Source organism: Phoca vitulina, unplaced genomic scaffold (assembly GCF_004348235.1).
Source record: "Phoca vitulina isolate PV1807 unplaced genomic scaffold, GSC_HSeal_1.0 scaffold13, whole genome shotgun sequence".
Classification (NCBI taxonomy): Eukaryota; Metazoa; Chordata; class Mammalia; order Carnivora; family Phocidae; genus Phoca; species Phoca vitulina.
This window is the reverse complement of record NW_022589716.1, coordinates 5,935,800-5,952,602: the sequence shown is the minus strand read 5'-3', so window position 1 is coordinate 5,952,602 and position 16,803 is coordinate 5,935,800. Positions and strand designations below refer to the sequence as shown.

Here is a 16,803-nt window from a genome sequence, read left to right as displayed (position 1 = left end):
TCCTGGGACTGAGCCCTGTGTCAGGCTCCCTGTTCAGCGGGAAGCCTGCTTCTCCCTCTCCCTCTGCACCTCCTCGTCATGCTCTCTCTCTAATAAACAAACAGACAAATAAATGAAATCTTTGTAAAAAAAATCCACAGCTTAACATATTTAATGGTAAAGGACTGAATGTCTTCCTCCCTAACACTGAGAACAAAGCAAGGATATTCATTTTTGCCACTTGTACACAACACTGTATTGGAGGTTCTAGCTACTGCAACAAGCAGGAAAAAGTTAAAGGCATCCAGATTGGAAAGGAAAAAGTAAACTACCTTTATTAACAAATTATATAACATATATATATATATATAGAAAATCCCAAAGAATATACATTTTTTAAAGATAAAACTAATAAATGGGTTTAGCAAGGTCGCAGGACATAAGATCAATATAAAAAAACAATTTCTAAATAACACCAAAAAATCTAAAAATAAAGCAATTCCATCGACAATAAAAATAAATAAAAATATTTTAGCAAAAGAAGTACATGATTATACACTGCAAATGACAAAACATTGCTGAGAGAAATCAAGGAAGATCTACACAAATGACAAACATTCTATGTTCATGGATTAGAAGACTTTATATTGTCAGGATGGCTATTCTCAAATTCATCTAAATTCAACATAATATCTATTAAAACCCCAGAAGGGGGCGCCTGGGTGGCTCAGTCGTTAAGGGACTGCCTTTGGCTCAGGTCATGATCCCAGGGTCCTGGGATGGAGCCCCGCATCGGGCTCCCTGCTCAGCGGGAAGCCTGCTTCTCCCTCTCCCACTCCCCCTGCTTGTGTTCCCTCTCTCACTGTGTCTCTCTCTGTCAAATAAATAAAATTAAAAAAAAAAAAAGATGAAGAAATCAATACCTTACAGTCAGTGTGGTATTGGTTCATGGACAAGTATATAAGACCAATGGAACAGAACTGAGAAGCTAGAAATAAACCCTTCTATTTATGGTCAACTGATTTCAACAAAGATGCGAAAGCAATTCAATGGAAGAATAGTCTTTACAACAAATGTACTGAGACAAATGGATATCCATGCACACAAAAAAATGGAATTAAAAAAATTTATTTTAGAGAGAGAGAGAGCGTGTGCACAAGCAGGAGGAAGGGCAGAGGTAGAGGTAGAATCTTAAGCAGATCCCCCCACCCCCCGCTGAGCACAGACCCCAACGCGTGGCTCGATCTCACGATGTTGAGATCATGACCTGAGCTGAAATCAAGAGTCAGATGCTCAACTGACTGAGCCACCTGGATGCCTCCCAAAAATGAATTTCTAAAAATTAACTCAAAATGGATCATACACCTACATAAGAGCTAAACCATAAAACTTCTAGAAGAATTTCTTCATAATCTTTGCTTATGCACAAAGTTCTTAAGACATGACTCCAAAAGCATAATCCACAAAACAAATAATTGATAAGCCAAACTTCGTCAAAATTAAAAAACTTGTACAGTTCAAGAGACAGACACTGCTGACAAAAGGAAAAGACACACCATATACTGGGAGAAAATAGTTACAAATCCTGGATCTGATAAAGGATTGGTATCCAGAAAATGTAAAGAATTCTTACAGTTCATTCATAAGACACATGGCTCAATTTAAAAATGGGCCAGATTTGAATAGCTGTTTCACCAAAGATATAGCCAACAAGGACATGAAAAGATGCTCCAAACTTTAGTGGTCAGGAAAACACAAATTAAAACTCCAGGGAGATGCCATTTCACATCCACTAGAACGGCTCTAATCAAAAAGAGACAACTGCAAGAGTTGGCAAGGCTGTGGAGCAACCGAACGCTCACATGCTGCTGATGGGAACGTAGTAGAATGGTAGGGCTACTGTGCAGAAGCTCATCTGTTTCGTAAAAAGTTGAACAAGCTCTTACCATGTGACAGCCACCTTCTAGGAATCTACTCCAGAGGAATGAAGATATATGTCCACAAAGACTTGTACGTCATAGCAGTATTATTTGTAACAACCACAAACTGGAAACAATCTAAATATTCATCAATTAGTGAAAAAAATGGATGAACAAAATGTGGCATATCCATGCAGTGGAATATTATTCAGGAACAATAAAGGAAGAAGCTGATACATGCTGCAGCCTAGATGAACCTCAAAAACATTCTAAAGAAGCCAGACACAAAGGACCACATTTTATATGATTCCATTTATAGGAAATGTCCAGAATAGGCAAATCTATAGAGACAGAAAGCATTTGCCTGAGGATGAGGGTGGGAGTGGGGATTAACTGCACACGGGCATGAGGGAATTTTCAAAATGATGAAAATATTCTAAGATGGGACAGTGGTCATGGCTGCACAATTCCATTTACCAAAAATCTTTGAGCATTAAAATGGGTGAATGTTAAGGTGCATAATGCAAATTATGCCTCAATAAAACTATTAAAAAATCAGCAATGCGAACTGGAGGAAGAGTAGAGAAGCACGATTAGGCAACCTTTGCATCTGATATACCTGAGTGTCCTCAGGTTCAAGTAACATAGTTGTTACACCTCCTCTGTGTGCCCGGTGATGGGTACACGACAAAAGACACTATGTACCAGGTTAAGACAGGCAAACAGGCCGTTCCCTGGTGGGATCCAGTGAGGACGTGCATAGAGATGGGGCACCAGGCTGACCAGAGATGCTTTCCTGCAGGAGTAACATCTACACCGACACACTGAAGGACTATTTCAGAGAGGCCAAGTGGGGACAAATGCCAGGTCACAGTGGCCTTCTATGCCATGCTATAGAGTTTGGGTTTTTATCCTGAACTGCAAAGCTCGGAAAAGAGAACAGGGAACCGGGGCTCAGCTCCGTTAGAGAGAAAAACATCTGTGTACCACTAGAGATGAAACTGGGAACAGCAAGTCTGGGCTAATCACTATGAGAACGGCTTTCGGTTGTACAATGTTACATCATCATGAGCAGGAGTAGAGAATAGTAGTGCTCACCTTTGGGGTGAAGAGGAATGGGCTCTGCTGTTGGTTGTGGAGAGCAATCCATGGGACCACAACAAAAGGACATGGGAAGTCAAGCAGATGAGTCTAGCTGAATAAAGCTCACAGTCCACTCTGCATACATGGGCTCTTTGGTTCTGAGCAAGAGGGTGTAGATTACAAGGAAAGAGCTGTTCTTACTTTAGAGGCAAATGACCTTTCTCCCACTGCACAAAGCCCACAGATAATCTGGCTCCCTCTGCTTTGGCACAAAGGGGCTTGCTTCTATAATGCAAGGTCCATCACGGTACTGGGCAGCAGCCCCGCACACGCCGGACGCGAGGCTGGATGGATCAGACACTGCTCCTGTCCAGCGAGCGGGACTGAGTGTGGAAATCTGGTCTCAATTCTTGACAACACTACCAGTTAGCTGGTGAATCAGGTCAGCTGGCCCTTCTGAGGCTGTTTCCTTACACTAAAATGAACCATGCTAACTACCCGATGGGGAGTCCAGAGAGGCCCTGGTGAGAATCAACAGTGTTTATGTGTGAAACATGTGCTAGTGGGATGTTATGTGGGAGAGACATACCCTTCCAAAGACTCGAAAAATAAAGTTGTCATTCAGGTATAATCATCACCCAGTGGATAAGACTGATCATAGCTGACTTTTGGAAAAGTGTGAATGAAGAGTTTCCTGACATTCCAAACCACAGTAACCAGCGTGTAATCTCAGGAAGGCAGCTCTGGAATGTGGCTGTATTTGGAGAAGTAGAAACTAAACACAGGAGTCGGGTTCTCTCACATTTTGAGGAGCAGGCAAACCACCACGGGAATTTGCCTGCACTGCACCCCGAGCTGCACCCCAGCCGTAGGTCCCCGAGGAGGGATCTATGAATGAATGTGCGGTTTAAGAATTTTCTAGTGACTTTTATGTGCACTGAAGTTAAGCACCTCTGGCCCAGAGTTTTAGAAAGGAGCTGGACGTTTTGGTTCTAGACGGTCAACAGGCCAGCCGCATTCCATCAGGGAACCTGTGTTCTACGGCACTGAGTGAAGAAAAGGGGAAATCCAAGAGGAGTGATTTGGAAAGCAGCAAGTACGTAACATGCATGTTTTTCACCCGAACCCGTTCTTATAAAATACACACACGTCTCTCCAAAGACTGCTTTTGCTATACATCTGGCTCCTCTCTTATTTTCACAAGAGTATTTTACTTTGTCCAATGTATTTTTTCACTGGAAGGCAATAAAAAGATGATTTACTTCTCATATTTAAAAAATAAAACAAGAAAGGATAAGATATTAGGAGTGTACTCTTTATTTCTCTTTGGTTTCTTAACACAAAAGACATGCGTTCTATAAATAAAAGGAAGATTTGCTGGGGGACAATGACTTTGGGGGGGTGGGAGGAGCAGAATTTCTACCTACGCCCAGCTCTGTGGCCGAGTCAAAAGGCTGGTCTTCAGCTCCCATCCTGGCTTTGATCTCAGGTGAAACCCGGAAGACAAGGCTCTGTGTGTTATCTGGGAAGGGGAATGGCCCAGGACAGTAGTCCTGTGCTCAGAGCTGGTCCACTGAGCACGACATCTCCCCCACCCGCTGGTTATACCCTTTTCACAGTATCCTTGGGTGAGAACTCTCCTTTTCACAGGGCTCCTGGAAAGGCTCGAACACCAAAGAGCCAGCCCAGCCATTTGCAAACATCCCCCTCGGACTGAGGAGCTGACTGCTGAAGACTGTGAAAATGCTGGTGTTGGCCCGCTTGTGCTGAGCCCACCCAGATCAAAACACTGGCCTCAGGTGCAGTGGCGTAACTTCCACACCAGGAGGTGGCAGCGGACTTAGGAAGGTTACTACGAGAGCAGCAGATCGTGAGGGAAATGATCTATCAGCCTCAATGGCAAAATCTGTGCCACCGTCCTGAGGACCTGGGAGGCCCGCTCGTTAGCCCACTGACTGATCCTTAACCCCTCCACGACCTGGGCTGGCCAGGACTGCTTCTAGTTCACAGAAGGGCTTATAACAAGACGGGCACGGACACACTTCTCTCCAATAGGAAACACAGACCCCACCGCCTTCCGAGTCTACCTCTGTAGGCAAACCGAGAGGGAGTGAGAAATGCTGGGGCTCCACCACGAGCCCAGGCTCCACTGCATCAGATTGTTGAGTCTTTTAAAATAAAAACATAATTTTCAAGTGCTTGTAGCAGAGGCCCAGCTCCTAAGTGGCAGCTAACAAAGGTACTTCCCTCTGGATACATGGCGATTGCACACACTCGTAAACCTTGTGGTACTGGGGTGGGAAGGACGTCTCAGGCTCCACACTGTGCCTTTCTGAACACGCTTCCAGGACACCCCAGGCAGGCAGCAAGGGACAGGAGACCAGCCAGGTGGAGAAGGGGGCCCTAAGACCGAGTCTTGCATGAAAGGAACTGTATCCTCTTTGAGTCTGTACTGGAAGCATTTTAGAAAACCAGATTTTGGCAGCAGCAGTTGAAGGACAGCCCCACTGCCCAGTGCACTGGTAACAGAAGTGTCCTCCTGTTCGGGTCCCGCTGTGCGACATTGAGGTCCCATCCAGGGAGGAGGAAGGAGCATGGAGTCTCTTCAAGAGGTCATTTGCTAATATCAGAGGAAGAAATATAAAATCTGTTCTTTGCAGCAGCAAGAGATTCTTTCGGCCTCTAGTTCTCTGCCATAAAGTCAGCTTTGCTCGAATGTAAAGGCCCACCTTGCTGGTCGTTCTACTGAGGGCTGGAGGGAGGCCAGGCCCCTGGAATTGGCGAGGGGATGGAGAAGCAGTGGACTGGCAGGGTAGACGAGGTTACTGGACCAAGCCAGCCATGGCTGGTGGAAGGACCATGTCCCTGGTTAGGTTCTAGAGGTACCAACGGTCAATGTACCCTAGAAGCATCACAATGAGGAAAATGATCCAAGAATGACAGATGGGCGAGAATCTGGCCGGACCTGCTGTTTCCTTGCTGGTCAGGTGAGGAATGAAAGTGGGGGTGGGGAATCTGAGTGAGCGCCCTGGTGGCCGTGGGAGGTAACCACAGGGGCACCCGGAGCCTCCAGTGACTGGCTGGGAACTCCCACCTAGAAGAGCGGCCGGCCGTAACTCAGCCCACTCGCTAAGCCTACGGTTAAAAAAGTCCTCTGATGGCGGGTGTGAATACAAACCCCGTGAGCACCTTGCTAGAGGACCAGTCGAGAGTGCACTGATCCCAGACACGCGAGGGCTCAGAGGCGACCCCGAGTGCCGTGCGAGGCCTCAGGACCCTGGGACCCAAACGTGGGAGCAGACGCCGCCTTTCTCGTGGTGGGGTTTGCCACTGAAACACGTATTCACCTTTAGTGTCTTTGAACGTTTTCTTCTCCCAAAGAATGTTCACTTAAAAAAAAAGTACTTTTCTTTCCAGTTTCTTTCAAGTGTTTCTTTGTTTCAATTTCGGTCTGTTTCTTTCAAGTATCTTTTTTTTCTTCTTCTTCTTCTGTTACTCCTCAACAAGATGAAAAGACCTCACTGAAATCCCAGAAGTCCACACGGGAAGAGCTTCTGTTCTCCCTGGTTGCCCAGCAGTGAGGACCAAGTCCTCTGTGCCCTTGGATAGAAGAGGGAGGTGCTCGTGTGCAAGCAGCACGGCGCTGTGGGGGCACCACCGCAGACCAGGAGGACACCCTGAGTGCGTCCTTCCTCCCCCAGCCGCACCCCAGCTGCCACCAGGCTGGGTCACGGCAGCCACCCCATTGCAGACTGGCCACACCACGGCTGGAGAGCAGCAGGCGAGGAGGAGCGTCAGACGGCAGGCCTTCTGCAGGTGGCAGGTGGGAGCTGGGCTTGGATGGAGCCTGTGTACGTGAGGACCAGCAAAGCAGTCCCGTGTCACCAGCTGCGGAACCCAGAGGGGCTCTGCCCCACGCGGTGCCCCTTGGTGACCTAGGCTTGAAGGTCCCGAGCGCAGCGCGGTGAGGGAGGATGTAAGCACCTGGAGAGGCTGTACCTCCAGCGAGCTCACATTCACCCCATCTTCTGGTCTCCCACCTCTCCCAAGAGGGCCTGTCCCTGGAAGGGAGTGCCTGTGTTTGTACCAGATCCCTACCCCGCCACAGCCCACCCTCTGCCTTAGATGGTGAGGAGAGGGATGCAGCCCACACCAACCCCTCCCTCGTGACAGGCCATGGGGGCCATAAACGTCCAGCGGTCCGTCTCTGGGTCATACATCTCCACCGAGCTGAGGTTTGACTGTCCGTCATAGCCCCCCACGGCGTAGAGGCGCCCACAGCTGGCCACCAGGGAGACCCGGCTCCGGCGTGTGTGCATGGGGACAATCAGGCACCACTGGTCGGCCACAGAGCTGTACATCTCCGCGATGCTGAGGAAGCCAGAGCCGTCGTAGCCCCCACAGACGAACATCTTGCTTCCCAGGGAGGCGGCTCCGTGCCGACAGCGCTTGTTGAGCATGCCGGCGGCTGGGTGCCAGGTGGCCGTGTGGTGGTTGTAGTGCTCCACCTGCAGCAGGGAGAGAGGCACAGGTGCGGCGGGCGGAGCCAATGCTCGGGCCGCTGGGGGGCTCGCGGCGCACGGCGGCCCACGCGAGTCAGACTCCAGCGAGAGGCCCGCGTTCCGCAGCCGCACACCTGCTCTCGGGCTGAGTGAGGGACCCCGCCCACCCTGACCCCTCTGTTCTTCGTCCTAGGAAACAAAGGCGTTGCCCGAGGAGGCACTGCTATGGAGTGGCAGAGGCGGGAGGAGAGCAGGGTCTCCTGAAATCTGTCCAGAGCGCGGCACTGACTGACGCCATGGATCTACCACCAGATGGCGGCTGAGGTTTTTTAAAGAATAAATGCAATTTCCAACAAATTATCCAGAATACAACTATTTGCAAATTCGCACTGTTCTATAATTGAGCTTACTCTGGGCAGGGATTTTGCCAGCTCTCATGCAGCGTTCAGCGGAGAACTGAGCGGGGCGGGGTGAGGGTGGCATGGCTATACTCTACCCCTCCTCTGTGCCCACTGGCTCCAGGCTGGGAAGAATCTCCGAGCACGTGGCAGATGGCCTGAAACCTCTTTAGATGACGCGTTGCCCAGTTATGGCAAGGCTGAAGTTTCTTCCGAAGAACTGCCTTTCAAAATTATACTCAAAGGTGGGGGCGGTGCCTGAGTGGCTCAGTTGGTTAAGCGTCCGACTCTTGATTTCAGCTTAGGTCATGATCTTAGGGTTGTGAGTCTGAGCCTTGTGTTGGGCTCCACATTCAGTGGGGTGTCTGCTTCTCTCCTTCTCCCTCTCCCCCTGCCCCTCACTCACCCCACTTGTGCTCTCTCTCTCTCTCTCTCCAAAATAAATACATCTTTCTTTAAAAACAAAATTATTCTCCAAGATGGAAGGAGTGAGTGCCCTTAGCCCCGGGGGAGCCCAGACTCACGCTGCTGAAGATCTGCAGACCGTCGTGGCCACCCGACACATATATCCTGCCCTCAAACACCGTCACCCCAGCAGCACTGCGACTTGAGCTCATCGGGGTCACCACTGTCCACCTGCAGGGAAGAGCCAGAGGAGGGAGCCATGAGATGCAGAGCTGCCGTCCTCCCAGGACAGCTCAGGAGGGGCGGGGCAGACCATGCAGTGTTCCTTCTCATCCTGGACAACCTCCCCACCTCTGCAGGCACTCAAAATTAGCATGTCCTAAACAAGGCCCCTCTCTCTTACAGACGTGCTCCTACCCGGTCCTGTGGATGGGACCACTGGCCATCTAGTTGTCCTACTCATATTCAGTGTTTTCATGGCCTCTCTTCTCCCTCATCTTCAACATTCCTGTGGTCACCAAGTCCACCTGGCCTGCCTTCTAGTCATTGCTTGCTCCAATCCCACTACTGCTGGCCTAGCTCGGGCCTCCCTCCGGGACAGCCTGCCGCAGCCTCTGCACAGGCCACCTGGCTTTCAGACCCTGCCCATCCTGACCCTGTGCAGCACGCCCCTCAGGGGGCTCCTCACTGTTTCCGCCAAGGCAGAGTCCGAGTTCCCTATGTGGTTCTTTATCTCTCAGGACTCATCTATTTCCACTTTCACCTCCTGCCATGTGCCACCCACACTGGCTCCTCACGAGCACTTTCCTTCTTCTGGGCCTCTCCTCGTGCTGTCTCCCTGCCTATGATGTGCATCTCCCACTATCTGTGATGGGTCACCTCTCAGAAGTCTTCCCTGCCACCCTGCCTCTCCCTGCCAGCTGTGGTAAAAATGAAGGTGCTCCCCACCCTGCACCCAAGAGCTCCAGACAGAGGCCCCCAGGGTAGGACAATCACGATGCACCCGTGGCCCCAGCGGACCGGCTGCTACTTAAGCATCTCAGACACCCAGCTTGACACACAGTCAGTTGGTTAAGTGAATGGAATGTTGGCTGAAAAGCATTCTGATGAATCCATTCAATGAACTGGCTTATGAGAAGATTCAAATACTGAAATGAAAAATTTGGGCTAACCTTGCCAGCTGTTTTCCAAAGAGTATTCCACAAAATAAGATGGTGACAGGCATTATGTCACCGGAGAATTTTTCAGTCTTTAAAATGTTACTATGTCTGATGGAAATTAAGAACTCTGGCAGTACGGATATCAATGTCTTCCAAGCTTACCCGACCACGAAACATTTCTTGCCCCTCTAAATCACATCCTACCCAAATCATACCTCTCCTACTTTGGAAAGTGTTGTTCATTTATTTCTCATCCCTTTCCACCTGCACTCCCATTAAAGCGGGCTGATTTAACAAAGAGGTACAGAGCATTAAATAAACATCTCCAACTACCTAGGTAGACTACTATTTATTTTTAAAATTTATTCAATCCTTCATCCATTGAACCAAAAGTTATTAAATACCTATTATACACAAGGTATGACAGGGGCTGAAACGGTGAGTAAGATACTCTCTATCCTTGAGAAGTTTAAATAAAACACTGCTGTTCTCATTCTCATACTGTCTGTTTAACCAGTTCCAGTTTTCCCAGGGGAGCTGGAGTCCTTACTTGTCTGTCTCGGGTGAGTAGGTCTCCACAGAGCTGAGAGAAGAGTTGCCATCATAGCCCCCACAGACGTAGATCTGCCCATCCAGCACGACCGTCCCCATGGCGCTGAAAAAGACAGAGCTGTCATGCAGCTGGGCCTCAGACCTCCTAGGCCAGACTTGCACGCTCCCTGGGAGATCCACCTGACCACCAGCTGCCTCTTTCTAGAGCAGACCCAAGCCCCATGTGTGAGACTAAGTGTAAAAGTAAGGAGAAAGCAGCTGCCCTGCAGTGCCCCCTGCCGGGGTTCCGTTGGGGGGCCCCCTCTCCGCCCTGGCTGTGTCTGAAACGCTCACCTTCCACCTGGCTGCGCTCAAGGTGTCATTACGTCAAAGTCCTCTCCTGCTCACAAAGCTGTCCCGGACCCCTCAGCAAGAATCAGTCCCTCCTGGCCCCACGCTGCCGGAGCAGCTTCTTTATCCCAGCACTTGTTGTCATTGTGGTCACTCATTCACCCCTCAGATCCCATGAGGCACTCAGGAGGAGGTGTGCCGTCCCAGGTCCTAGATCCACAGTGCCGAGGCGAGCCGAAGCTCCTGCCCACCGGGGCTCGTTCTGGCACCTGGGGGTGTCGGGAGGCCACCTGTCGCCTCGTAACAAGTGGGGACCTCCTGGAAGACAGGGGTCTTCCTCCATGTGACTCTGACCATGCTTCGTGTAGTGCTTTGTACGGGTTTCTTGTGTTAGCCTGATTTCCCTATTTAATTCACTGTGAAGTTTGACAGATGTCTTTTCATGACAGATGTGGCTCGACGGCCCCTACTTCGCTCCGTGGGTGACACTATGCTCCCGCTGTGCACTGATGGAGGTCCTCTGCACTTGCCATTTGCCCCCCTCACCCCACCCACCAAGGAAGCAGCACCATCTTCATGGCACAGATGAGCAGCTGCGGCTGGGGAGGTTGGGTCCTTCTCCGGGCTGCCTGAGAGGCAGGCCTTGGATTTAAATGAGACGAGCCCACTCCCATGCTGCCCACCGTGCCCCCCTCTCCTCAGATCAAAGACCCCACAGTCTGGCATAATCATATAATCTGTTCTACACCATGCCTCATGAGAAATGAAACATGCCTGCCAAGCTGCCCAATTCACTGTTCTCAAATCTGATGCTGAAGAGTCAAAATGAATCTGGGTGGCCGACAAACAGGAAAATAAAATATACCAGGCTTACTGCCACCTTTCAAATGTACACAGCAAACCAAACTGATCCGTGCAATGTCCCTTCAGGGACACCGTAACAGATCCCCTCAACTGGCCCAGAAGAGGAAAAGGACTTTGGCCTCAGGCAAGGACTGTGGGAAGACCACAAATTCACTAGACACTGTCACTATCCTTCCAGAAGTGGACAGAAGTAACAACACAGGAGTTCAACAACAATACGAGAGAGAAGAGATGCCACAAAACTGAGTGAGGTTAACTATTAACTAAGCGGTAAAGGCCAGTGTGAAGAGGGGAGGAGGCCTGGCATGGAACACTGCAGGCAAGGGGAAGCATGATGGCAGGAAGGAGCTTGTCAGCACGGGCATGACACAGAGAGCCATGTGGGACGGCAGGAGAGAAGTGACTCAGAACATTGTTCGGCAGCCTGTAATTTCAAAGGGATGAAATGGAGCTGGGTCCATGCTACTAATAACAGGGCATTAACCACAGTGAGGGAAGGGGGTGCCCAGAGGACTTTCCTCCCAGACAACACTCCAAACTCTGTGACATCAAAGCAAGGAAGTTGCCCAGAGCAGACACCCCAGGAAGAACAACGGGTTGCAGTGAAAGCAAAAAGGGCACTCATGGCTGGAGAAATGGAGTAATGAGTCATCCGAGGCCACAGAAGGTTGCAAGGCACCCAAGGAGCAGAAAAGGGAAGCTCTGAGGTGGGGGGGAAGGAACCACAAGACTGTTAGCTCAGGGAAGAGCAGATCATGTATACAAATTCTTTTCTTCCCAAACGAACCTACTGTGACCCTTTGTGAATCTAGTCTTATTGGTATGTACAAAGGCAGACTCCTCCTGGCCCGAGGCCACACACTAACACTGCAGAACGTGGTCTGTGTGCCTCCTGGCCTGACACTTCTTCTTCCTCGCCACACAGGCAGTTGCTTGATCTTACACACAGAAAACCCAGAGCGGGGCCAGACAAAGGGGCCTATCAGGCAAATGCTTGGGCCATAGAATTTACAAAGCGGAAAGGCCCTTGAAGAGCATCTGCCCCAGTGGTTTTCAAACTGCCCCTTTCAAAAACAACTCATGTAACTTTCCCCCTAAAGTTGGGCATCTGTGAAGGAAGCTCAATTCGTGAGAGAGAAATGCAGAACTGTTCTGGTTATAGGGGTATGGACCACTTCCTCTCCTCTGTCAGCCCCGGAAGAGAAAGCTGAGCGCCACTTGAAACTGCTGATCCAGGGTGGCCCCACTGAGGGCAGAAGAAGAGAAGACCTTGTCCAGCGATCCCCCCCGCTCCAGAGCCCAGCCGTGCACATGCTCCACACATGTCTGACGGAAGGGAAGACTCGAGCACTTCAGCACTGAGAAGGCTGAATGCAGGCACCATTCGGATGCCCTCTAACTCTTCTTCAGTAAATCTGAGCAGGCAAGGGATGGAGGAGACAAGTATCTGAGTGTGTTAAGAGACATAAACTTGGTCCACCTATGTGCTCACACCTGGTGGGGGGAGGGGGGGGTGACTGAAGTGAAGCATGTTGCTATGGATCACATACTCCCAGGGTGGCAGAAGCACGTGTGTGGCAGAGATCCGGGGGGTGGCGTGGGGGTGGGGAAGAGAGTATAAAGGACAACACTTCTCATGTCCTTTCATCACTAATAAAGTTAAATCCTCCTGATTCTTCAAGTTTCAACTTTAATCCCACCTCTTCCCTGAAATCTTCCAGACGTTTCCATCCAGTTTCTTTGCCTTCTAGAATCTTCCATAACATACGTTTTCCATTCTTATCTGATACTTAAATAACAATACAACTTCCACATGTCCATGTCTCATCTCCCCAAGCTCCTCAAAGGACAAGGCAAGGATTTTACTTTTGAGCAGACGGGGCTGAGCTCCCGGGAGTGGCAGTGGTTGGCCTGGCTGCAGGAAATTCCCAGGCCGGCTTGTGTTTTATATTATTATGTGCCCCTGCCTGTCTAGTGTGGTGCTCCCCAGATGCTCAGTGTGTATGCTCGGGCTGCACAAGTGGCTTCCAGAATACCTTCTCTTGCTATTCATGCTCCGCACTCTGGTCCACGTGTCCGTCTCTGGGTTGTAGACCTCCACAGTGCTCAGCCGTAGCTGGCCGTCATAACCCCCGATGGCATAGAGAAGCCCGTTCACCACAGCCACACCAACGCGGCTGCGGGCTGTTGTCATGGGATGGCACTTCTCCCAGCGATTGGCAATGGGGTCGAACACTTCCACCACATTCAGGGAATCACCTGCATAAAAATTTGCTACTCAAATTAAAACAAATGAGACCACGTGTTTAGATCACAGCTGTTGGGCACTGATTACATGGAATGTTCGACTTGACTCTATCGGTTCTTCCCACAGAAATACTCAAGCCAGATGGGCCCACTAAGACGCTTCAGCCGTGCTAACCTCAAACTGAATTCTTCAAGGAAAATCAGAATCAGACAGGAGGCATTCACTTTCTAGAGGGCAGTTTTAAACTGCAATGAGGTATGCCGCCCGCTTAAGGCCAAAGCCGACGGGAGATGGAACACTGTTTCCCCAGTGCAGGAGGCACACCCACAGGGAAGGGCATGGGTCCCCCCGCCGACTTTCACTTACTAGCGTGTGACCCTGGGCAAGGTGCTTTGTATCCCCATCTTCTGTTCTCACATGTGACATGGAGATAATCTCTATGGCAGAGTTGTCATCAGGATTAAATGACAGAATAGGCAAAGCACCTAGCATAGTTCTAGAACACACTAAGTGCTCAATAAATAGTAGTTACAGTAGCCAGGAATGATGATTCCAACCCTACCATTTACAACAGGGGTTTTTTTGTTTTTTTTTTTTGATCAAATAAAATAATCCCCCCTCCCTGTTTTATTCTATTGTGGGGCACTTTGCTCCTACCACACTTTAGCGTTTACTAGCTGAGGACACCCCCTTTCCAGGACACATGGTTAACAAGCATATGGTAAACAGACTGGTAAACAGACCCATCTCTCATTAAGCTTCAATTAAAAATGAGACTGCCCAGGACTGCCCACCACCTGCCCCCCTCCATGAGCCTGGACTAACCCAGAGAAAAAGCCGGCCTTCACGTGGGAAGTGACTCCACCCTTTGCCATTATGCCACCAAGATTCAGGAGTCCACACTGTCCTCCCCATGAAATCTCCACCTGCAGTGGTGCCCGGGTGGCCAGGAGGGCAGGGGGCCTCATGAGCTTGCCTAAAAACTTGGCTGGGTAAGAGCTGCTGAGAACATGCCGACTCCAAAGCATGTGTGCACCGCGTGGGAGGCAGCAGGTGGAGAGAAAGCAGTATTATGGATAGTGGTGACCGTGTATTTGGAGAATTTTCCTTCTTATGGTGACAGACATACAGTCTAACCCCAGAGATCCATATGACCAAACGTGATTAGCCTGGTAACAGCTGGGTCCTGGACTGCATTCTATCCAGGGCTGGTATTTAGCTCTGATATTCTGATTTGATGGTATTCATACCTGACATGCTTTCACTGCATAGTATAATAGCTGTATCAAATCAAGAGGGACCAGGGTGTGACACACAAAGGAGGGGACCAGAGGACCAGGTCAGGTTGTTTGGTGCCTTTTTATCCACAAAATCCCAGACAGCGCCCTGCAAAGGGGAGGTGCAAGATACCTGCTGAGTTGAGGCCCCCCACGGCATAGATAAGGCCTGTGATGGACGTGCAGCAGCGAGGCCGAGTTCTGAAAGCCGGCAGGTGGGGCCGGCGCTCCGGCATGAGGTGATAGTCCTTTGCTTCGTCTACCAGGTCCCTGGAATAAGGTGTCGCATGTTACGACAAGGAGGTATTCTCCCCACGTGGTCTACATTTGTATTTCCGAGTCTGGTTGCCCCACCCCCAACTGGAAGGGAAACATGGGAGGAAAAGCCTTCTGGAAGGTTTGGTCTTGAACCCAAGTGAGTCCAGGGGGAACCACACACAGCTACTGAAACATGCTCAGAATCGGAGCGGCAGATGAGCAGAGCCCACCTCAGCTAGAGTAATCAGAATGAGTATCTTCTAATAGGCACACACCTAGCAGGAGGAGAACAGGGTGGTGGCTACAACAGCTGGTGCTGGGGAGGTTCGACAAGCAGCCCGCACCCTGTCACCACTGAGATCCAGCTCTTCCTTCCTATCCATCTGGCCCGCACCCTGCAATGCGCCATTTCTCACCCAGACCGTGGCAGCAGAAGCTGACTGCTGCTGACGGATGGCCCTGCCTCCAGTCCTGCCTCTCCAGTCCTCCAATCCACCCTCCACACTACAGCCCAAGCTGTCTAAGAACCTTTGATAGCTACCCATTGCGTACAGAATGAAGTTCAAACTCCAAAAGCCCCCATGAGACTGCCTGTCACGGGGTCCCCCTACCTGCAGCCACACCTCCACCCCCTCCTGCCATACACTTTCATACAGCTCACACACAGCCACTGACTTCCTCTGAACCTGCTGTGAATATGGCAAGCCGTTTGGAGGAAGGTGAACATTTTCCTTTGCTGTTCTACTTTTATAATGATCCTCCTATACGGCTACCGCCTTCTGAGCTGTTTTGGGAGCTCTGCTGTGCCACGTCATCACTGCTTTACCCTGGGTAAAAGTTTCCCATGCTGGTAAACATGTCCCCCCTTGCCCATCACTGTGGACGGGCCCAAACCCACCTGAGGCCCAGTGCACTGACTAATGTTTACTGGAGAGGACAAGGAGCCCCAGGGAGTCACCACTAAGTCAGCTCCTGGAGATGCTAGGAATCCTCAGGGAGTGTAGGGAAGGAAGCCCCTTCTGCCTCGATGCTCCCTCATGGCACACGTCTTTGCCCAAGGGGTCAGACTCGGGCTCTTCCAGGCTCTAGACACAAGGCAGATCAATCTGCGTGCCGTGAATTAGGACTGACCACTCCAAATCCTTCTGCCCCTGAGCTGGAACACAAACAGCCTAAGTGGCCAAGTTCTCTTCTCTGCGTGCCCGCCCCCCCCCCCCCCCCCCCCCCCCCCCCCGGCAGCGTCCTGTGCAGGCCGGCCCTCGCTCACCTGCATTTGTGGCAGGAACGCACCAGGTCATCCTGCTGCACGCGGTCTGACAGGAACTGGGGCCGGCAGAGGGGCAGGCGGATATTGGACAACAGCTCGGGCAGGCAGGGCCCCCTCTGCTCCCGGTCATATCTGACCCAGGCCAACGCAGCTTCAAAGACCTGCCATGGCAGAGAGTGCAAGCCGTGTAGTTACTCCTCGCTCCCAGGGGCCACATCCCCGGGCCCCCCAGTCTCAATCCCTCCACTCCCTATACTGAGGCAGTCCCTCGGGCCCATACATTTTTCTTCCTACTTATCTCCTGAAGTCACTGTTTTCTGGAAACTTCCCCAAGCTGCCCCATTTGGCCCAGCCTCTTGAAAGGCAAGCCTCAGTGACTATTAACAGCTTCCTGGCTTTCATCACATCCTCCTAGTGAAAAGCTGCCCTTGGTTCCTTACTCCTTTGTGCATCTCCCCACACTGTCCACTTGTCTTCCCTCCTCAACCCCTCCACCCTCTGTTCTCGCAGGCTGGTCAGTTCTCTGTGCACACTGTCCCTTTCACCTCGAAGGCCCCTCAT

At 50.7% G+C, this 16,803-nt stretch overlaps 1 protein-coding gene across 3 annotated transcripts in view; it reads right to left on the bottom strand.

Annotated features, from left to right (window-relative positions):
* Window positions 1-2,336: 2,336 nt before the first annotated feature.
* Window positions 2,337-16,803, bottom strand: part of KLHL18 (kelch like family member 18) — a 54,430-nt gene continuing 39,963 nt past the window's right edge. Inside the window, exons 6-11 of one of the 3 annotated variants that reach the window (XM_032412611.1) lie at window positions 16,243-16,403; window positions 14,851-14,987; window positions 13,229-13,466; window positions 9,997-10,101; window positions 8,406-8,517; window positions 2,337-7,489 (exon numbers count right to left, since the gene is read on the bottom strand). In XM_032412611.1, the coding sequence (XP_032268502.1) occupies window positions 7,103-7,489; window positions 8,406-8,517; window positions 9,997-10,101; window positions 13,229-13,466; window positions 14,851-14,987; window positions 16,243-16,403 (1,140 nt within the window). In that variant the 3' untranslated portion in view covers window positions 2,337-7,102. The remainder of the gene's footprint in view (window positions 7,490-8,405; window positions 8,518-9,996; window positions 10,102-13,228; window positions 13,467-14,850; window positions 14,988-16,242; window positions 16,404-16,803) is intronic. The other 2 variants (XM_032412609.1, XM_032412610.1) reach the window with 2 other exon arrangements.